This window comes from Buteo buteo, chromosome Z, assembly GCF_964188355.1.
Source record: "Buteo buteo chromosome Z, bButBut1.hap1.1, whole genome shotgun sequence".
Taxonomy (NCBI): Eukaryota; Metazoa; Chordata; class Aves; order Accipitriformes; family Accipitridae; genus Buteo; species Buteo buteo.
In genome coordinates this window covers 25,518,808-25,541,610 of record NC_134204.1, presented here as the reverse complement: position 1 = coordinate 25,541,610, position 22,803 = coordinate 25,518,808, and the positions used below count along the sequence as shown (strand labels likewise).

General features: G+C 43.2%; 1 protein-coding gene across 1 annotated transcript in view; it reads left to right on the top strand.

Moving 5' to 3' along the window:
* Positions 1–22,803, top strand: part of THBS4 (thrombospondin 4) — a 40,293-nt gene that overhangs the window by 14,321 nt on the left and 3,169 nt on the right. The window contains exons 5-20 of the mRNA XM_075019659.1: positions 1,013–1,095; positions 1,695–1,746; positions 3,098–3,270; positions 6,403–6,540; positions 7,159–7,236; positions 11,456–11,608; positions 12,975–13,079; positions 13,319–13,426; positions 14,889–15,048; positions 15,782–15,900; positions 16,728–16,780; positions 18,783–18,976; positions 19,274–19,452; positions 20,385–20,433; positions 20,533–20,729; positions 21,248–21,420. Of these exons, the coding sequence (XP_074875760.1) occupies positions 1,013–1,095; positions 1,695–1,746; positions 3,098–3,270; positions 6,403–6,540; positions 7,159–7,236; positions 11,456–11,608; positions 12,975–13,079; positions 13,319–13,426; positions 14,889–15,048; positions 15,782–15,900; positions 16,728–16,780; positions 18,783–18,976; positions 19,274–19,452; positions 20,385–20,433; positions 20,533–20,729; positions 21,248–21,420 (2,014 nt within the window). The remainder of the gene's footprint in view (positions 1–1,012; positions 1,096–1,694; positions 1,747–3,097; positions 3,271–6,402; positions 6,541–7,158; positions 7,237–11,455; positions 11,609–12,974; positions 13,080–13,318; positions 13,427–14,888; positions 15,049–15,781; positions 15,901–16,727; positions 16,781–18,782; positions 18,977–19,273; positions 19,453–20,384; positions 20,434–20,532; positions 20,730–21,247; positions 21,421–22,803) is intronic.

The window sequence follows — 22,803 nt, the reverse complement described above, 5'->3', positions numbered from 1 at the left end:
ACAAATAACTGCTCAAGAGAGCTACAAACTCAGAAGTGAGCTACAAACAGAAACTACTACAAGCTACTGTGCTACTAAACATGCTCTCTGCTTCTCCTCTGTCACTGGGTCAAAACTAATGTTTCATTTAACAGATAAGAGTCTCATGTGAAGATCCTGGGTTGGTTCTGGTCCTTCCTTATAGCTCATTAGAGATGTAACTTTGGTCTTGTCTCAGAGGTCTTTACTTTCTTAGTTGGTATTGAGAACTGGCTTTGGTGTGAGTTCATAGCACATTGAGTAGATGTTTTGTGAGTCACTACAAACTCTGCGCCCCCCAGAAGCAAATGCAGCCATGAAACTTGTGTACAGTGTGATGAGCTGCCTTTTGGAAGAAAAGCCAAATGACTGTCGCAGGTATTAAATGCGCTGTTTTCGTCAGAGCAGGCACTCTAGATACATGGTCGGAGCTGCATAGTGAGCTTGCTCAGAAAGCAGGGCAACTTCACTTTGAAAAGTGTGCAGGAATCCATTCTGGTGACATGGATTACACTTATGGAGGGTGACTATCCATTGCATGCAGGGATACATCATGCGCTGGCCTTGCCCCCCTGTCCCAAATGCGTTATCACAAAACCCCAGTCTTGAAATCCTGAGGTTTCTCTTAGGGTTGCAGGTCTCAGGCCTGGGGGGAACTGGTAACACTGGTGGTATTAGTTGCCAGTGTTGTTAGGTCTTACTAGAGACCCCTGACACTGAAATAGTGGTGGAAAAATCACACACTGCTTTTCTCTCTGTGGAGAGGTTTCTGCTTTGCCTGTTTCTGTGGTATATAGTGGAGTTCAGTCCAGAAAAGCCTTGAGTTCATGCAAATCACTCTTTCTCTAAGGATTCCTACAGGGCTTAAGTAACAGTAATGTCTGCCCTCCTTGGCTCTTCACAGTGTTTCCATCTTGTATTGCAGAAATTATCATGGCAAATGGAGGGGAGTTATGTGCATTGTGCACTCTTTTTCATTGCTGTTTCCCTGCAGGTGATTTTAATAGGCAGCTGATGGGTCAGATGATGCAGATGAACCAAATACTGGGAGATGTGAAAGACCTTCTCAGACAACAGGTACTGTATAAAGGCTTCAGTGTGAAATACCCCAAGCTTGCCACTTTTGATAGAGTCAGGGCAGAATTCATATAAGCAATAAACTCCTGGGTAGAGTTCATTGCCTCAGAGGCACAACACCGTGGAGAAGAAATAACCATATAGGTCCTGGTACCCTGTGCTCATTGTGGAGGATCACTGAATGTGGAAGTGTTGGGGACTTGCTTATTCAGATCCAGAAAATCTAGTGTCTTAAGTGGGGAGGAACTAGAGTAGCCATCCTAGCCCATTGTTAGATAGAGAGAGATCTCTTGCACAGACCTGAAATTACTTTTGTACCACTTGCTGGTGAGTGTCAGAACTGGAATTGCTGGTGGCCCATGCCTTTAATTAAGCATGTCATTCTTAAAGGTCCTGTTGATGAAGACTGAACTAAAGTACAACCATTATCACTGTCCTTAATTTTATGGGGTACAAAGAGCATCTCATTTTGAGATAGAGTACCTATGTTGCATGCTTTGAGTGGCATCCTGGGGAAAAATGATGATGGTTCTTCTAGCAGCCAGGTACAAACTGCAGCTGCGTGTATCCAAATAATGTTTATTTTCTATATCCTCAAGGTCAAAGAAACAACTTTCCTGAGAAATACCATAGCTGAGTGCCAAGCATGTGGTAAGTATTCCTGTTAATTGCCTGTAAAAGGCAACCAGATGAGATGTACAGTCGTTCTAAAACTAGTATTGATTGCATCAGCTTTATGTGGTTTCTAAGAATTACTTTTTTAAAAATACTGTGTCCAAAGTTCCAGATGTATTGGACACAAGTTTAAAATAGATTTTCATTAGAGAAAAAGCTTTCGGTTTCCATAGAAGTGACAATCACCTATTGGGGGATAAAACTCCACTAAACCAAGCAGTACTACTCACCCTGTACTGTCTGTTCTCGCTCTGCCACAAAGCTGTGCCACGTGTTCCTGGGGAGGGAGACATTGCCTGCCAGGTATCTCATGAAGAATCTTAGTAGGACAAGGGAGGAATCATGCTCTGCTTTAGCTGGTATTGTCAGTCTAAGGAAGATCCTCTGCAGTCCACCTGAAAGGTGTCTGATTCTGAGTAGGCAGTCAATGGTTAACAGCAGTAAGACCCAAAAGATGGTCTCCATCTTTTCACTAAATGGAAGAAATAAATGCTTTCCCAAATGCCACTGCATAGCCCTCCTACACAACTGACGATCAGGACACATATGCACTCAGTATAAAAACCAAAATACTCCCTTACTGAGTGGGGCAAAAGGCCTTAAACTCATCAGGCCTTTTAGTTATTTCTTCTCCCAGTCTGTCAGCCTCATCAAAACTCAAGTTGAGCTCCAGCCATGTAAACCTTTATGCGTAAGTGCCAAAGAAGTCATCTTTAAATCCTGCATGCGTCAGTACCAAGGTTCAGCACCTGCCAGAGTCTCAGAAAACCTTGCTTTTCCTCAGGGCTGGTCTCTGTGCACCTAAGCCAGTGTACCTGCATGTCCTACTGCATGTTAGTGGGCTGCCAGCTGCTGCTGCTTCTTTCTTTATTATTTGTAGACTGTCATATATGCTTTTGCGAAACCATGGCACTGTTTTTCTTATGAAGTGATAGTGTTGCCGATTTAGACAGAGAAATGCCTTGTACCATCACACTCAAGTGTCTTGGGCTATCTGAGGTTGCTGGCTTTCAGAGTTTCCACCCCTGGCCAGCATCCAATCTGTGCTGGGACTAACCTAGCAGGAGGGCTCCCAAGTGTAACCAGGAGAAGCATGTGGACCTAACAAAATAGCCTTCATTTCCCCTGTCTGGGGATGCAGCAAGCTGCTGGGCCATTCCCAGCATGAAGTCTCTTCAGCCACAGCACAGCTGGTAGCAGTGCAGCGCAGAACCACAAAGCCCCTGCTGTGCAGCGTCTTGGGGATCTCCTCAGAGCGCTTGCCAGCTGAAAGCCATGATGGATGTTTATTTCAATTGCTGAAACTGTTATTCTTTCTGCATTAAAGGTTTGGGAACTGTGAATTTTCCAACTCAGCTTCCTAGGCGCAGTAAACCCAAATGTGAAGTTAATTCCTGCTTCAGGGGAGTCAGGTGCGTGGAGACAGCAGAGGGATTTCAGTGCGGCCCCTGCCCTGAAGGGCTTACGGGAAATGGAATTACCTGCTCAGATATCGACGAGGTAAAACAGTGAGTTTCACTGAATTAAAAAAAAAAAGGGGGGGGGGGGAGCTAAAAAGCAACTGTTTCATACATATCAATGGATTGCTGATGCTTGCTGTCTTTAGGATTTGCTGACTGCTTGCACAGTGAATATTAATTCATTCTGATTTGATTCTACCTCTGTATTTTGCTGTTGCTGCAACTTTATGGAGGTTATGTGTGTGAAAACTTGAAATACCCTGGTGAGTTGAGAAGTCACTTAAAGGAGTTTAATGTTTGAAAAAAAAACCAAAGCCCAACCAAAACAAGCCTTTGATGTAGTTGTTTCTATTCCACAAGAAGATGCAGTAGCTTCTGTTATAGGCTGCAGAAGCACTTCTTGTCACTGTGGGCTTTATTTCTTTAAATTGTAGTGAACCAGCCTTGGAGACCAAAGTTTTTTCTTCAACCCAAACTGGAGCCATGTTTTCAGCCTTACCTTAAAATCTGTGAAAGAAAATAAACATTTACTGTTATTGTTCCTTTTGCTTCTTTATAGTTGTGTTGAAAGCTGATAATGTCGACTTAAGTCTGGTTTTTTTCCTTGTGCTGTATATTAGAAATTCAGAGCTTGCTTGTATTGAGGACTGAGTTAATAAATTTACAATATCTTAAACAATTAAGTAAAACCTGTGTTAATTGGAATGTGACACTAACTCAGAACACAAAAACCAAAACCACTTACAGCTTCACCGCATTTTTTCTGTGTGGTGATTTTTGCCATTACTCTTTGGTGAGTTTTGTGGAAAAGCACCTGCATATAGTACATTAGGGAACCAGGAGAATTAGGTCATTAACTGTGCCTGTGGATAACACGGTACTACCAATGTACCTGCCTAATGATGTAAAACAGCAAAAGCAATTCCTTTTTTCTCCTTCTTAGCCAACAGGAGATGTTCTTTGACTGCTCCTTTGGTTAACTCCCTCCTGTAGCGTATCAGCAGACAGCATGCAATGTGCCCAACTTCTATCTGTCTGTGAAAAACACTGTGGAGAGAAAGTGGGTTGAGTGTGGCAGTTTCCTGAGTTTTAGGTGACGTCTTTTCTTTTGCCTGATGTGACATGGACTGTGTCTGCTGCAACAGAAGGTGCAAAAACTGGAGGTGAAGCTCTGAAACGTGAATGCAAGAAGTGAAGCTGAGACAGCTGTGGCAAATTTCATGCCACAGACAACATTGGTGAGAGACTCAAGCCAGCCTAGGTGGAGCCCACCAGTATGGACGGGTTCCACCTCTTGAGCCATACCCAGACTGAGGCAGACCATGGCAATAATCTCTTCCCTGCCATTTTCAGGGTTGGAGCAACTCTATCCATGAGAGCAGTGGTGGGAAAACAAACCAAGGCTGATCTGTATTGTCCTGACATTAACATAGTTTTCTGTGAGCATTCAGGCTCTGCCACTGGAGACTGACGTGCCTTCATGTTCCTGCAACCACTCCACATGGCAGACCTGATCTCACATTAGAAACAGCAAGGAAATTTTGCCAAAATGGTATCACAGAGATACAGTCTTGCTTATATGAGGTCTTCACATGGACGCTGCTATTAAAATGCCACCTAGTCTGGTGTGGTTTTGTTCACCAGTAAACATCTCCTTTAACAGCTGGATTTTCACTAATGGTTGCGCAGAGGGGAAAAAAAGAGATAAAAAATGGCAATAGCTTTTCATTGTCTAATAAGAGGGGATGCGTCATATTATTTGTTTTCCTGAGTTAGCTGAGACTAAGAAGGAAAGTAATTTTTTTTTTTTTTTAAACCTCTTCAGCAATCTCTTCTGGGGAGCACCTTTCTACTGTATAAACTATTTCTGTATTTCCTAATAACTGGCATTTAAAAAGAAGTTAATGTACAAATTCTGATAAAGACAAATCTAGAAGCTTCCTCACTAAGAGCTACTATCATCTTTTCTGAGGCTGTTAGCATTTCTGCAATATGCTCCCTTATTCATTACCAGTTTGAAGACATTACTTTTATATACTGATGCCTGTATCTTGGGAGCTGCAGCTCTGCTCTGTGTATGGTGTAATTTGAGTGCCCTCTGCTGCCTACAATAAAAAATCCGTAGCAAATAAGGAGCACAAAATGTCTGTCCTACATTTTGCATTTTCCTTATGCTCGTGGACCTACTTCTAACAAATCTTTCTGTCAAACATGCTTTGATATTAAACATACCTTTTCTTGCTCCTTTGTGTGTGTGTTTGGTTACAAGTTGTATGTTTGTTGTAGGTGGATATCTTTTGGCTTGTTCTCCCTCCATCTTGAGGATGTTTTTCTGTTAGCTCGGCGGGGGGGGGGATGGTGTATTTTTAAAACTCTTCAATATTTCTTTCTCATGTTTCTTATTTATTGTTGGCTTTGAACCATATGCAGCATTATGGCATGCTGATGTTTTCAGTACTCTTACAAATACTACCTAGCAGCTAGTGTTGATATTGGAGAGGCAGTAATGCATGACGTGGTTCCCAAACTGGCACCCGCAAGGCCAGTGAAATGTGTTACAGCTGTTCTGTATAACCACCTGAGGCAATGAAGCGAATTTTGCCTTCAGGCCAAGGGCGATGCTGTGGGCATGTGGTATTTTGGGAGAAGTGCTGAGGGTTGTCTGTGGGCCTCCGGTCTAGAAATGTGTGGGTGCCACTGATACATCCCTGCTCATCTGGCTCATGTTTAGGTTACTTCTGGCTATGAGATTTGCCCAAATATAAATGAGGGGAAATGCTGCTGCCACTTCTGTGTGTACAAAACAGGACCATTCGGTGGGTTGGAGTTACACGGCTTTCCTGATATTGTGGTCTGGACCCTTCCAGGAGGCTCTCAGCCTCCGAGGGAGATGAACCTGCCCAGCAAAAGGATGGATTGGGGATCAGAGTTTAGGGCATCAACTGCAGGCTATAATGGAAGATTGCAAATGTTGCTTAAATTACAGAGATAGCTGAAGACCTTCTGGGGTCAGAAATACCTGCAGAGACTGTTTCCTCTGTAAGCCAGCTCTGAACAGAAGACATACAGACATTGCATGTCGCATTGCCTTTGACTGAGAGATGTGTGCACATATTCAGAGTCTGGATGTTACTGAAGCACAAACATGCTCAGTTCATTTCTTTCTTTGCAGTGTCGTTACAACCCTTGCTTCCCTGGAGTGCGATGTGTGAACACTGCTCCAGGTTTCCGATGTGAGACCTGTCCCCCAGGATATACAGGACAAACTGTGCAAGGGGTAGGACTGAGCTATGCCAAGAGCAATAAGCAGGTGGGTGGCAGCGTCCCTGTGGCAACCGCCATTGCGAGGTGCTGGTTTATATCAGTGCATCTGTATTGCGTTTAATTTATACTTCAGTCATTCCATAATTGCCTTGTGTAGTTAGGCAGAGCTCAGAGTGCTTCAGTTAGAACATCTGAGTTGTGTTTGTTTAGCTGTAATGGCAGTATTAATAGTCTGTCTAATACTCAGGACTGGTATGGGGACAAGAAAAAATGTCATTATCTTCACAGGTATCTTTGATCAATTTTAAAGGAAGCTCTGTTGATTTCCGTAAACTGACTTTGAACTAGGAAAAGTATGATAGAAACAGCCTATTCTACTGTCGTTTTTTGCATGTCCTGAAGCACCCTACAAGGGGAATGTAGTTCTTGTCTAAACTCTGCCATCCTAAGGTTGAAATTTGCTGTATCACAGTGTCTCTTCAGGGTTTACAAGTGTCTGGAGATCCACTGGAAAGTTAGCCTATGGGTATGTCTGTGTCATTCTGAGCGCGGTTTCAGGAGAGGCTATGACTCTTCTCTAGACTTAAGCTTTAGTGGCCTTTCTTCAGACTTGGATCTCAAATTGACATTGTTTTTATTACATGTTGATCTGTTTTATTGCTAGGTCTGCTTAGATATTGATGAATGTCAGAATGGTGGACTTGGACTCTGTGTTCCAAATTCCCATTGCATAAACACTTTGGTAAGTACCTTTTCATTTGTGGCTTTAAAAAATTGATTGTTTTAAAATTCCATGAGGCTAGCATTGGATTTATGGCTCTGACTGAAGAGCTGAATAATACAATTTTTTTGTTAGCTTCATCTAAACTAAAGAATCCTTTCCTCTTTTCCTGACTAATAATAAAATCAATACTTGATTTGTCGTTAACATGTCCATCTGAGCTGTATCCTTATAACTTTGCCTGAGGAACAGCAGGAACTCTTCTTTCCACACCATCCAGTTATGTGTGTTTATGAGTATGTTATTGCAAGGAACCTCCTCTGAAAGTTTTAACCTTTGCTTCCCCTCATCTCTCCTGCCTGGGAACTGCTGCAGCAAGCTGTTTCCCTGCATGCTCTTTTTATAGGAGTAACGTCTCCACTTCGTTAGGGTATTTAGACAGTACCAGACACCCCTCTAAATAAGTACAGAGAGGAGGAGAGCTGCAATTGGTACAACGTTTTTAATACCCATAGATATTAAATCCAGGAGAGCAAGCATAGCAAAAGTAGAAATGGTTTGAAAGATGTTAGGATCAAATAGAAGGTGTGTACAACCATTGTAATGCTATGAAGCAAGTTGAACCTTTCACTTAGAATCACAGAATCATAGACTCAATTAGGTTGGAAAGACCCTTAAGATCATTGAGTCCAACCATTTACCTAATACTGCCAAGTCCACCACTAAACTGTGTCCCTAAGCACCACATCTACACGTCTTTTAAATACCTTCAGGGATGGTGACTCAACCTTTTCCCTGGGCAGCCTGTTCCAATGCTTGACAACCCTTTTGGTGAGGAAACTTTTCCTAATATCCAAACTAAACCTCCCCTGGCGCAACTTGAGGCCATTCCCTCTTGTCCTATCACTCATTACTTGGAAGAAGAGACCAACACCCACCTCACTACAACCTCCTTTCATGCAGCTGAGGAGGTCTCTCCCTCAGCTTCCTTTCTCTAGGGTAAACAACCCCAGTTCCCTCAGCCGCTCCTTGTAGGACTTGTTCTCTAGACCCTTCACCAGCTTCATTGGCCTTCTCTGGACACACTCTGGCACCTCAATGTCTTTCTTGTAGTGAGGGGCCCAAAACTGAACACAGTACTCAAGGTGCAGCCTCACCAGTGCCCAGTACAGGGGGACTATCACCTCCCTGCTCCTGCTGGCCGCACTATTTCTGATACAGGCCAGGATGCCATTGACCTTCTTGGCCACCTGGGCACACTGCTGGCTCATATTCAGCCGGCTGTCAACCAGCATCGCCAGGTCCTTTTCCACCAGACAGCTTTCCAGCCACTCTTCCCCAAGCCTGTAGCGCTGCATGGGGTTGCTGTGACCCAAGTGCAGGACCCGGCACTTGGCCTTGTTGAACCTCATACAGTTGGCCTTGGCCCATTGATCCAGCCTGTCCAGATCCTGCTGTAGAACCTTTCTGCCCTCAAGCACATCAGCACTCCCACCGCACTTGGTGTCATCTGCAAACTTACTGAGGGTGCACTCGATCCCCTCATCCAGATCATTGATAAAGATATTAAAAAAGAACTGGCCCCAAAACTGAGCTCTGGGGAACACCCGCTGTGACTGGTCGCCAAGTGGGTTTAACTCCATTCACCACCACTCTTTGGGCCTGGCCATCCAGCCAGTTTTTTACCCAGCAAAGCATATGCCCGTCCAAGCCATGAGCAGCTGGTTTCTCCAGGAGAATGCTGTGGGGAAATCGTGTTAAAGGCTTTAGTAAAGTCTGGGTAAACAACATCCACAGCCTTTTCCTCATCCACTAAGTGGGTCATCTTGTCACAGGAGGAGCTGGTCAAGTTAGTCAAGCAGGAGCTGCCTTTCATAAACCCGTGCTGACTGGGCCTGATCACCTGGTTGTCCTGTATGTGACACTTATGCACTGTCCAATGCTGTTCTGCTGTAGCTGGCTCCACAGAGCAGGCTTTCTCCGTAACAAGAGAAGGGTTAAAAGTATCCTGCAGGTGTAAAGGTGGTCTTTTTTGCAGCTAGGTGCTGTTAAGGCTACCAGCAGTGTTCAAAGTGGTGCGCTTTTCTTTTGAATAACCTTGTTTTTCTAGGACTGCTTTCACTGTTCAATATGTTTCTCTCTTTTTTTTTAATATGTAGAACATTTCTGTCACATGTTGTATCTTACTGCATGACTAGACATGATTAGTCCTCTTCAGGAGGCCATCAGGCTCTGTTTGCACAGGGCACCAAGTGGCCTGCCATCTGTCAAAACAGAGCAGTGTGGGTTTTTTACTCCTGTCTCCCTTTAGAAACAGTTTGGTCTGGAAGTGTTGCCTTAAAGGCTATTTTAATGCATACCAGGGCTTGATATAGGATGGAATATACTGAGCAAGTTCAGCAGACTCCAGATTATATTACCCTGGCATCCATTAAGAGAAAGTGCACGGGCTGGTGTGTTTTATATAGGCCATACCATTTGCACGGCCCAGTGATTATTTTACTCTTCGATCATCTGTATATCTTCATCTTCAGCCTGAAAGTGTGCAGACAGCACAGAGTTTAAATTTGGAATTAAGGTATGAACAGAGGACAAAAATAGTGCCCAGTTGGGTAGTTGTCGTGGTTTAACCCCAGCCAGCAACTAAGCACCACAAAGCCGCTCACTCGCTCCCCTCCCCCCCAGTGGGATGGGGGAGAAAATTGGGAAAAAGAAGCAAAACTCATGGCTTGAGATAAGAACGGTTTAATAGAACAGAAAAGAAGAAACTAATAATGATAATGATAATACTAATAAAATGACAACAGCCATAATAAAAGGATTGGAATATACATATGATGCGCAGTGCAATTGCTCACCATCCACCGACCAACACCCCACTAGTCCCGGAGCGGCGATTCCCCGCCCTCACTTCCCAGTTCCTATACTAGATGTGACGTCCCATGGTATGGAATACCCTGTTGGCCAGTTTAGGTCAGGTGCCCTGGCTGTGTCCTGTGCCAACTTCTTGTGCCCCTCCAGCTTTCTCGCTGGCTGGGCATGAGAAGCTGAAAAACCCTTGACTTTAGTCTAAACACTACTTAGCAACAGCTGAAAACATCAGTGTTATCAACATTCTTTGCACACTGAACTCAAAACATAGCACTGTACCAGCTACTAGGAAGACAGTTAACGCTACCGCAGCTGAAACTAGGATAGTAGTAAATGTATCTCTCTATCATGGTGGACTGGGACAATCCTCACAGTTCCTCCAACAGGCTTTGTACAGGAACAGTGAAGTTGTGTGAAGCACCTCACTTTCACAAAAGGGATGGATGCACAAGCTTTTCAGAGATCTGCCTGTTTCTGTTCCTTGACATGTCAAAAATAATTATTCTCTATAAGGAAAAAAGATTGTTTTCAATTAATTTTTATGTTATAGGTTACAAATCTACAAGTACGTGAGATAGAGACAAAAGCCACATTAGATGCATGAAGACTCATTCTTATCAGCATATATCCATTTACATCTCTCATAGTGATTGTCTCAGCACACACTGAGATTACTTGTCTTAGCTTCTTTGGGTTTGTTTACACAAGAGAGTGGCATAAATGTAAAATACATAGATGTATGCATCTAGGTAAACCACTGGAAAAGGTTACATGGATGTTCTTACTGCAGTGTAAATGAGGATGACTGTGTCTTCAACTCCTGAATTCATTTCTGAAGAAAAAGATTTAGCTCAAGTTGGCTTAAATACATTGAAGTTCAAATAAATAAAATGGGGCAAAGATGTGATGAACTTTCTTGTCTCTCTTTGATTAAAAGTTGTGCCCAGTTGAGTTTAGATAACTGATGGGTCTGCTTTACACTGAAATAAGAGCATCCAGACTGATTAGGCAGGTGCTGCCTAGAATTTTACACAAAGTTTTGGCCACTGGAAGCAGCACAGAGTGGTGCTGGCAGGGACAAGGCATCATGAAGAAGCTTTTGCTGCTACATGACTTTTCTCTGGCTTAACAAAAGGCTGGTCTAAACAGGTGAGAGTTGAGCATGTTTTCCAGCGTGCTGGAAACTGTGGGAGCCAAACCTGTATTTCACGAAGAAAATAAAGTTTGTTCACAGTGCAAGAGGCCTCAATCGATGAAAAACTACAGTTTCACAGCATAAGCAGTGTGACATGAATCCCGCTCACATGCTTGCTTTAAAAGAAAAAAAAGTCCTGTTAAGAGGTTGGGTAGTAACTTTTTGTTCTTACAGGGGTCTTACCACTGTGGCCAGTGCAAACCAGGATACACAGGAGACCAAGCCAGGGGATGCCAGGCTGAGAGGAGCTGCAGAAATCGAGCCCTCAATCCGTGCAGTGTCCATGCCCGTTGTATTGAGGAGAGGAGAGGAGAGGTGACATGTATTGTGAGTTCACAAATTCATGCATTTGTACAGTGAAAAATAGCCTTTTTTTGGCTGGAACTGAGGAAGCCTTTGCGGTCATTTTAGATAGTTGGGTGTTCTAACCAGATTGTGGCACACTGGCCCAGACCAGCTACAAAAATAACCAGGCTAAGTCTATCTTGCAATTGTTTTCTTCTTGTGATATGTCTGTAACGCAGCCATACTTATGTACCTTATTTGCTGTGTCTGTGTAATTAGATCTTTTGAGAATGGCTTTTATAGACTTTCTATAGTGTCCTCAGAAAGGACTGTCAAGTGTCACTCTACAGAAGACATCACAAGGACAAATTCCTCTCCTGGTGCTCAGCTACATAGCTGTGAGTAGGGATCCTCTCTGCATACCCAATGTGCCTGTATTTGCCTCCTGATAGAGATGGTATTTTTCCGAGTGAGACCACAGATTCTAAGCAAGGTAGGCTGTACTGTGTTTTCCAGGCATGGGAGCAAAGGAGCACCAAGTGGCATATGAACTTCCATTGTAAGAGTCTAACTGAAGTATATTACTTAGTTTTTCCAGCTTGCAAGTGGAAGCAAGAGACTAATCCTGCATCCTAAATTTGGATACAGTGTGTGCTTTTGCTGGCACTTGCTTTGGTCTCATTTTTAAGTACATCTATTTCAAAGAAGAATCTAGGATATTTTAAGTCCGTGCTGTAATGGGAAGATGCCTAGATACTTGTGTTAGGCAAGTCCTCATTTTAAGGGGAGGCCAGAGTGTGACATGCAGGTCTATGCATGTATCTTCAGTTACAACACAAATTAGGCATTGTTTTGAAACAATACCAACTTAATTGGCTAGGAGAAACTTGTGTGCAGATGCACGTGGTTTGCTTGCTGATGCAAACAGTAACTGTTAGCACAGTTTTCTCTTAAAACTTCCTCTAGTTGCAGATGTACTTTTGAGATACTGAACAAAACACAGTCATCCCATCTAACCGTGGGCCCCTTACTGAGATGCTAGGTGCATATTCTGCCTGGGTCTCCTCTTTTCTTTTCCTCCACCTGCAGGTGAAGAACCAAAATTTGTTCCTGACCAGTGTCTAAAAGAAATCTATAGCTCCCACTGAAATCATAAGGTGTTGCAGGCACACATTCCATTTAACATCAAGTCTTGGCTCTTTCTAGCTGTGCCTAGTTATAGAGAGCTTGAAACAAAGATTTTCCTTCCACATAGAAGCATGCTGAAATGTACCTCATTGTACTTCAGTGTCTGTCCATGCCTTCTGTATGTTAGTGTTTTCAAGTCTGATGTAGGGTTTCCCTCTTGGATATTGCTACAGTGACTCATTAACCTTTTGGTAGTACTACCATCGTGTTTTATTGATAGTGTGGCATTGGCTGGGCTGGTGATGGTTATATTTGTGGAAAAGATGTTGACATTGATGGCTACCCTAACGAAGAACTCTTGTGCTCTGCTGAAAACTGCAGAAAGGTAAGAAATTCTTTCTTAATCCTGCAGTAATTCAGAACATGAAGGGGTGAAGAGAAACAGTGGAAGAAACAGGACTAGATGTATTGGCAAATATTTTTTCAAGTCACTGAATTCCTCTGGATAAATTGTATTTAATTTGATTAATCGATTAATTAAAACAATAATAGAAAAATTCTTTCAGATTATGAAGGCATCCAGTTTACTTATAGAATGCAAGACATGTCTCTTTTTTTCTCTAGGACAATTGCCGATTTGTCCCAAACTCTGGACAAGAAGATGCTGATGGTGATGGGATAGGAGATGCCTGTGATGATGATGCAGATGGAGATGGCATTCCCAATGAGCAGGTGCTGTGTATAGATCAGGGTGCAGGGCTCTGTGCAAACAGAAGGATTTCACATTATGCAATAGGCAGTGATTTTGAAATCTGGCTCACTAATATTTGCCACAGATTATCCCATACCCATCACTGTCAGCAGCTCTCTAAATCGTGTCTTTTTCTTTTATGTAATGCTCGCTATTATAAGACCTAAAATACCCAGGCTGTCTCACCCAGCCTTAAATCCCACCAGTGTATGCTTCATTATTATATTTTAGCATTGAATTCTAGACGTTTTTGTATACAGAACTTTTGTCCTTCTGTTACGCTTTCCTTCAGGAACATTACTTGCATTAGTGTCTTTCTTTTTAAAGAGCAGGTTGACCTAACATCGCATGCTATGAGGGATCCAAAACCCACATAAATTAATAGGTGTCTTGCCGGTAACTTGAAAAAGCTTTGAATCATGTTCTCAAAGTGAAAGAGGTTTCCATGTGGGCACACTGCTGAAAAATGTATCGGAATAAATTCAGACTGTAGAAGCTCTTTTGTGTTCATCCTGTATCCTCATATGCCCACTGTTGTTCTACATTAAGATACTTCTGCGGTATTGCTTAATGCATTTCCAAGGAAGTCAACAAGAACACCCTGTCCAGAGCACAAATGTCCATGTGGAGCTAGGGCAGACTAGCAATTACAGGTCTGTCTCAGGTTGTTTTGCCACAGAGGCTAAACCTGAATTCTGGTAGGTTGAAGCAACTGGTTTTATTAATGTTATACAAAGAAAGATGTTAAATCCCTCTTCAACTGTAAATCTATATGCAGGTTCAGTACCTTCGCAATCAAGTAACTTCTATATTGTTGCTAAGCTTTGTTCTACCTCTGTGTGGGCAAGAGGATGAGGTCACAGTGTGCTAGATAGGAGAGGAAAGTTTACACCATTTTGAAGTAAAGTTTTGTCCATCTGCCTCCTGATGGTCTTAGAGAGTCAATAGCAGCTTGATTGGGGAAAAAAAAAAAAAAAAAGACTTGGACCCTTTTGCATCCGAGTCCTGTTCCAAGTGTTTCAGCTTTGGTTTAAGTCTCTACCAGAAGGGGGCAACGGCCTTTCACCAAAAGCATTGACAAACCTTGTCAGGGTCTCTGAACTGCAGCTTTTGAGAAGGACCATGTAAGGAAGTCAGGGCACCAAAACAGGTTACTCACCATGGATGCCTCCAAAATGAGAATCAGAACTCAAAGTTACAAATAAAGCCTTGTGATACTGGGTGTTTATGTTTAGGGTTCCCACAGTGTGGTTCAAAGCAGAGCCTTGAGGTAGCCAGTGAAATCTGATCCATAGCCAATATTCACATAAAATGTCAAACTGCTCACAGTAATCATTTTTTGTGGAAGTAGAAATAAATACAAGAGTTATATAAATCTACTGAAGTAGAAATTAAAGATTCTGGACCCGGTTCATGTCTGATGTGGATCTATGTCTCTTGCAGGATAACTGTGTCTTGGCTCCCAATGTTAACCAGAGAAATGGCGACCAAGATATCTTTGGAGATGCTTGTGACAACTGCCGCAATGTCCTGAATAATGACCAGAGGGACACAGATGGTGATGGGAAAGGAGATGCTTGTGATGATGACATGGATGGAGATGGTTGGTAATTCTTCACTTCCAGCTTCTCTGATGTTCTTGAAACTTGCCCAGAATGTGCTGTGTGTTAGGAGATGTGCTGGTTTTGGCTGGGACTGGGGTTAAACCACGACACGAGATTTCCTGTCACCAGCTGCTAAGTGTCATGTAACACCTTGTCTTTCTTCATGAAACCTGTGTTTGGAATCCTTTTCATTTAGATGAATATGTATCTTTTAGCCTCCTTTGGAAGCACTGAACACTGGAACAGATAAACCAAGCCATGTTTCATATATAAATTAAGGTTGTTGGTTATTCAGTAATTCCTTAAAGGTGCAAACATCCCAGAGTAGCCAGCTGCTGCCTGTCCCAGATGTCCAAGAGCAACGTAATGTATTATTTTAATTGCTGTAGGAGGCTTGAAAGAAGTGAAAAAATCACAACCCTTCAAATGTAATAGCAAAGATGAAACGTCCCATCCTGTAAGCTGTGATACAGGAACAGGACTGAATGAATTCTGTAATTAATGAAGTGTGTGTGGTGGGGTTGAAAGCTGTTCTTTAGCACGATGTTTCTAACTTGTATTAAGTGAATGGATGCACACATAAGAAAGATTTGCTGTGCAGACTTAAAATGTCATTGCAAGATTAAGTAGTTGCTGAAAAGGAATAGTGTGTTTACTGTTCTTGATCTTTATGTTATCCAATAACAAAGACGGGAATTGTTTTTAATTAACATCCAATCCACTTTTCGCTAGGTATTAAGAACCTTTTGGATAATTGTCAGAGGATCCCCAACCAAGACCAGAAGGACAAGGATAATGATGGTGTTGGTGATGCCTGTGACAGCTGCCCTACAATCAGCAACCCAAACCAGGTTAGCAGGCAGAAGGAAAAAATATTCTTGTTTAGGGAAAGGGACTGCTGAAGTCCAAAAAGATGTAAAAGAATGAAGCAGCCCATGCAGCCACAGTGCTTATCTTTTAACAGTAGGTGTTCAGGAGAGTTTTATGGAGCTTCAAACTCTACTGGCATGGGAAAGGGGAGCCACAAGGTGTATTCTTATAGCTTGGGATGTGGTTAGCACCTCTGCCCAGGCAGGGTCTTCTACTGTTGTGCTCTGAAATGTGGGTGTGCTCCACTCCCACGGAGTCCAATGCCTGACTCCACAACAGTGGTGTGATTTAGTTACACTTGGTATTTCTTTAATTAGGACAAAATCCTGGTGTCCTTATTTAGCAAAACCCTCACTGTTCCTATGTTAGAAGTCGATGAGAATTTTCATAATTTTTGAATTCTGATTAAGCCCTTTGTGACTAACAAAAAATGCTGGAAACTTTAAAGAACCATGGTAGATTTTTAAAGCTGCTTAAGAAATCAACCTTGGTTAGAAATGAGAGATACTTATTTCCAGTAGTAGAGGAATCTTGCTTGAACTACTCATGTTGCTTGAACTACTCATGTTGCTTGAACTGCTCCAATCAAGTTTAACCCTGTTTATTCATTGTCTGTCTTTTTTTCTTTAATAAAACTGACTTTTTGGTTAGATGGATGATGCAAACAAGAAAATACGTTTTGTAAAACAAATGTTTTTCCATGCTTGTATTTTAATTGTATTTGATTTGGTTGTGGTTTAATTTAATACTGCCATTTTAAAAGATGGTCTCAGCAGCTGATACTGGAACTTTCTGTTTCCTTTTGCAGTCTGATGTTGACAATGACCTGGTTGGAGATTCCTGTGATACCAATCAGGACAGGTATGCTGTGTTGTGGCTTGTAACAACAGCAGGGAATGGAAGAGGCTAGTCTTGAGTTGAAGCATGCTACGGATTCCTGGAGAGCTGTAATCCCTCATACTAGCCTGGATTTAATTTCAATACCTCCTCAAAGAGATGTTAGTTCAAAAACAATGTTATGATTTATCACCCTTGTTGGTTCACTTCCCTGTATCAGTACAGTTACAGGCCCTTCACCTTTAACCCCATGTTCACACAGACTTCCTGTGAGTTTCTGTGGAAGTGACATTCAGAGCAGTTCTCTGGCTGTAAAACCCTGAGTACTGCTCAGAGCTTCTTAGTGAGGTAACATCTTTTTTCTTCTTTTTTATTTTTCATTCCTCTTTTCTTTCTTTTTTTCTTTAGCAGAAATTTCACAGTTAAGGCCTGTATTTTTTTCCATAAAAACCTAGTGTTTCAGAAATAGAATTTTATTACCAAGTGTAAAACATTTGCAGATAAACTCCTTTGCTTTAGCACAGCAAGAGTGACAAGGCGCCTCTATGGCTTTTACACGCCCTGAGCATTCAGGGAGGAACGCAGCCTCTGCAAAACCAGCTTTTGGGGTGGCAAGTCCTCCCCTGTGCTCCTCTCTTAAAGCAAGAGGAAAGGGAAGTGATAAATCCTGTGCTGGCACAGCATTTCACCAGCTGCAGACAGCTGCAAAGGTCTACTACCCCCAGGGCTGTTGGTGCTGCTGTCTGGGACAGTAAGTGTGGGGAGCCCACTTCCCTGCCTCCACAGGGAGCATTCCCAGTCTTGGGCCAGTAGTTGCCAAGATCCCCAGCTGGGAGCCGTTTTACTCTTAAGTAGATAAGCCCTTGGTTTTTTCCTGTTTTTAAAAAAGGACATGTTTTCTTTTTCTCCTCAAACCTAACTAATGTGTATGAAGCATTTCCTGGTAGAAATGCTATAGCTCTGCCTGAGGCTAACCTTGCAACAGATATATGTGCATGGTCCTCATTGCATTTTATTTCAAGAATGTGCAAACATTAGTTGCTCTGACCTAAAATTAAAGCACCTTTCTAAAGCAGGGAGAGATAGGTGGGAATATGCATAGCTATAAGCTGCAGCACTGCCTTAATTTGGCTGCATGTCACTTCTGCTCTGCCTGTGCTAGGCAAAAAGCTACTGAGGGGAAACATGCCTGCTTATCGCCAGCAACCATTTTGCTTATGGTGCATGTCCAAAACACACCTGACTTCAGGCCATTTTTTTGCACAGATGCACTTAACTGTTGGCGTGGAGAAAAAATGCAGCCCCATAACCCCATAACTTCCCAAACCCTTTTCTATAGTTTGTGTCCCTGTTCCTGGTAACTCTTCACTGTAACCAGCTGATGCAGCCAAGGGCTGGAGGGGTACTTGGGAGCTAGAGACTTTTTCGTCTATTTCTTACTTCGCTGCTGCACAGTGTGACTGTAATGTAACAAAACTTGCTACGTAATAGGGTGAAAGCGCTTGTTTTTAAACAAGTCTGATTTCAGGTGCTTATGCAGAGTCTCTCAGAAATGTTCATTCACACTCACACCTGCATGTTCATGAGCACCAAGACACTTGTGGACAACGTGTGACAAGGGACACCAGCTGTTGAGCTCTTGCTGTCTCCTGGGTGCCTTCTGATTGGTGACACTGCACTTGTCAGATGTGCCTTACATGCTCTTTAGGAGTGGATGTTGTTTGGGATCTTGGGCTCTGGTGTCTTTTCCCACTCCATGTAAGGCTTCTTTTTCTTTTCCTTGTCTGAGTATTTTTATAGCTCCAGGCTTACTCTTCATCTTCCTGCCACCTTATCATACAGTCTCTGTTCCTTGTCTCCTCGCTGTTGAGCCACCTGAGCGACACCAGGTCATGGTGCCCCACTGGTCTATTTCAGCTCTGGGGGTGCCTCTAGTGCATTTCCTGCTCAGGCACCTGTGCTGTCCCCCGTGAAGAGGCAGGAGCTGATGCTGGCGTACCATTTCTTTTTGTCTCTGTGCTTGTAGCGACGGCGATGGGCACCAGGACAGCACAGACAATTGTCCAACCATCATTAACAGCTCCCAGCTGGACACGGATAAGGACGGGTTGGGTGACGAGTGTGACGAGGACGATGATAACGACGGCATTCCTGACCTCTTGCCCCCAGGCCCTGACAACTGCAGGCTGGTCCCCAACCCAGGGCAGGAAGATGATAATGGTAAGATGGGCCTTCAGGAGCCATTTCGGTACTTAGGGACTACACCTTTCCCCAGGCATTGCACATGTGCACCAGGATCTGACACAGTCACCATGTGTGCATACACTCATCCCAGGAGGGGCCCCAACACACAGGGACCTTTTGGCCAAGGCAGAGGTCCTCAGGTCCCCTCCCCGGGCACTGTGGCCATGGGGGCTGGGACTCCACCTGCTTCTCGGACACCCTGATCCAGTGGCTCAGCGAGATGTGGCTACTTGCTGCACCATAAATCTGCTTTCATTTCTCCAATGCATTCAGGCGATGGAGTCGGTGACATCTGTGAGTCTGATTTTGACCAGGATACAGTGATTGATCGGATTGATGTGTGCCCTGAGAATGCAGAGATCACCTTGACAGACTTCAGGGCCTATCAGACAGTGGTGCTGGACCCAGAGGGAGATGCACAGATTGATCCGAACTGGGTCGTTCTGAACCAGGTAAAAATATATCTGGTTTTTCTTACCTGTCTGAGAAAGGTAATTTGAAAACCACAGTAAAACTGTCTCTGTAATTGCTGGACCTCTGACAAACAAGTGAAAAGTGGAAGCTGTTGGTTGGTTGCCTATTTTACATGAGTTATAATGAAGGAACTTTCTTTCAGCATATGATAGCTTTGAAGCTGGATGCTCCCAGTAAGCTAAAATAACTGCAGGCTGGTCAGCTTGTTCTGAGTTGATTTCACTGCTGCCGAGAAGGCAAACACAAGACTTTTGTGTCATCCTATTGAAATATTTCTGTAGGAAACCATTTCATGAATCCTTCCCAGAATTTGAAAGTCTGACGTGCTGTGTAGCAGAGCATTTACTCCTAGATGGAGTCCAATAACTGTTATTTACACTAACAAATTTTAGCCTTCAAGAGGCTAATGTGTTCTGAGTGACAAGGAATGTGCAATTTATTCCCATGGCCACCATCTCTGCGGAGCCAGCTCTGCCTTCCTTCACCCAGTCCTGGCAGGCAGTTTAATCCTGAACTCCATGATCAAACTGTATGAGCTAAGCCTAGGAAAAGCTCTCTTCCTGCCTTCAGCCCTCTTTTAATCTCTCTGCCCCAGTCCCTTCTCCAATTCTCGCCAGGTTCAGTGATTTCCAGAAGATTGGGGTAGGGAAAGAAAGTATCAGAGTACCAGTATGGCCAGTTCTGCAATGGGAAAAGAAAAATCCTTCCTGACTCAGGGCACACAAGCAGCTGAAACATTAGTATTTGATTATAGTTCTCATTTTAATTCAGAGCTACAAGTGTTAGAGACAGGTTGTGAGCAAATGGAGGAGATGGGTGGAGGGGTGCTAGAAGGAGACCAGAAGAGGCTGCCAGGCTTAGCCAACCCAGCTTGTCACACACACTAACCACCCTGAATTTATTCTTACAGGGCATGGAAATTGTGCAGACTATGAACAGCGATCCTGGCCTTGCTGTTGGTATGTACCCACTTCCGAGATTGACATTTTACAGCAGAAAACTTAGAGCATGTGAACGCATTTTCTGCAGACTTGTTTTTAACCTCTGTGTATCCTCAGGTTACACAGCTTTTAATGGCGTTGACTTTGAGGGCACTTTTCATGTGAACACGGTGACAGATGACGACTACGCTGGCTTTATTTTTGGTTATCAAGACAGCTCTAGCTTTTATGTGGTAATGTGGAAACAGACTGAACAGACATACTGGCAAGCGACTCCCTTCAGAGCTGTTGCAGAGCCTGGCATTCAGCTAAAGGTACTGGTCGTGGCTCCTAGCTGGGGACACAGTGGTCACCACAGCCTGGCTACACCATCCTGCCATCTGTTGGCCATGCCATCCTGCCATCTGACCGCCATGGGCTAAGCCGTCATGCCGTGCGTTGGCCAAGCCATTGCACTGCATGTTACTGCTGTTCTCTCCCCGCAACAGGTGTCAAAACTTACAAGTCAGGTGGCTGCCACACAGCCCTTTCAATAGCACCATTTTTTAAGGACCTTCATCTCCAGTCTTGCCCCTGCTCATCAGCTGGAGTGTTTAGTCTCTGCTGTCATTGTGCTCTGACTGTAATTGGTCAAACTGCTTCCCTTCTCCTTGGTTCAGGTACTCAGCTGCTTCTCCATGTAAGCAGTGGCTGCAGTTATGCAAGAGAAGCTAGGGGCTTGTGAGCAGGAGGGAGGGTGCTTCTGCAGTCCTGCTCTCCACTACAAAAAGACTTAGAGCTCCTGAAAGTAACATTTCTCTGTGGTCAGCATTGGAAAATTGTATTTCTGCAGGCTGTGAAATCCAAGACAGGCCCTGGCGAGCACCTCCGCAACTCCCTCTGGCACACAGGGGACACCAGTGATCAGGTCAGGCTGTTGTGGAAGGACCCCCGAAATGTAGGGTGGAAAGACAAAGTCTCCTACCGCTGGTTCTTGCAGCACAGACCCCAGATCGGTTATATCAGGTAAGAGAGGAAAGGATAGGTAGAGTGCAGATACATGTCTGCCTAAACTGTTGTTTCTCAACACCTAATTCAGATGATAACCTAAGAATTCGTAGTCTGTCTGGACTTTGCACTGATGAAGCCTTATAACAGGTTAGACTTTTGAAATTCAGCCTGCAGTTCTTTTCCTAGGAAAGACAATTCCAAGCTAAGCCTGTTTGTAACTGAGGTTTTCTACCATCTGGCTGTTGTAACTGTGCCCTACCTTAACAAAAACTTTTCTGGCTTTAATACCTTGTTTTCCAAGCTACTACTGGCCACTGATCTGAAAAACAATGCATTTCAAAATTAATTAATTTTGATCTTTTATAATATTTTTTGCTGGAATTGTGATATTTACATATTTACATGTTCTGGGATAACAGAATTAATAAAAGTTGCCCACTTAAAGGTTGAGATCATAAGATCAGTGATTATCCTGACGTGATAGATTTGAGATTACACAGCATATATTCCGAAAGTTTGTCAAAGCTATGTAATGTATGTTATCTATTCTTATTTTGTTATTTGGGGGAAAAAAAAGTTATTTTAAAAAAAAAATAATTCACCATTCAGGAGGAAACGTTTCACTCCGCAACATCCAGATCAGCAGGAATTATACTTGTAGATCATGGTTGATGTTAAAATGCAAAAAATAAACTGCTCTGGCACCATCAGCTCAGGTTTTGCAACCTTACAATAGAACAGAAATACAGGTAGAGTCAGTTGTTCTTCAAAAAATCACCACCCTGCAGCTGAGATGCAGTAACTTGATGGTATAATTATTCTACTTCCCTGGTGCAAAGCACCATCCTCAGTGGTAATCGGAGTGCGCACGTTTGACTTTATGCTAAAATGGATTAAGAACATTTATAATGTCAATTATTGTGTCCCAGCCACAGGGAAGCAGTGAATAGATCTTGGGTGGCAACATTTTTTAGACCAAGCTGTTTGTGAAGCTGCTTCACAAGCAAACATCTGCCTGTGGTTCCAGTCTCTTGAGCCAGCCTAATTAATGCCCCCTGCAACTGGGAAAGGTAGCAAAGTCACTGTCACACAATCCTTTAAAAACTAAAGGCAGCCAGGCTTAAGGCGAACCTCTGCCAGCTCTCTGTCCACATCTCACTATGGTCTGTTTAGGCGAGATGCCATAGACCATAATGTGTTTAGCAAAGGTTTTCTGAGGCTTCAAGGAAGCCTAGGAAAAAGTCACTTGAGCCAGCCTCTCCCACGGAAATTTGAAAGACAACAAGTTCTATTCATTGTACAGATACTTTTGAACTGCCTCAGCAAATCAGGAAATAAACTCAGGAATGTAACACGAATTTTTTTTTTCTTATTTTATGAAAAGACACAGGAACTTTC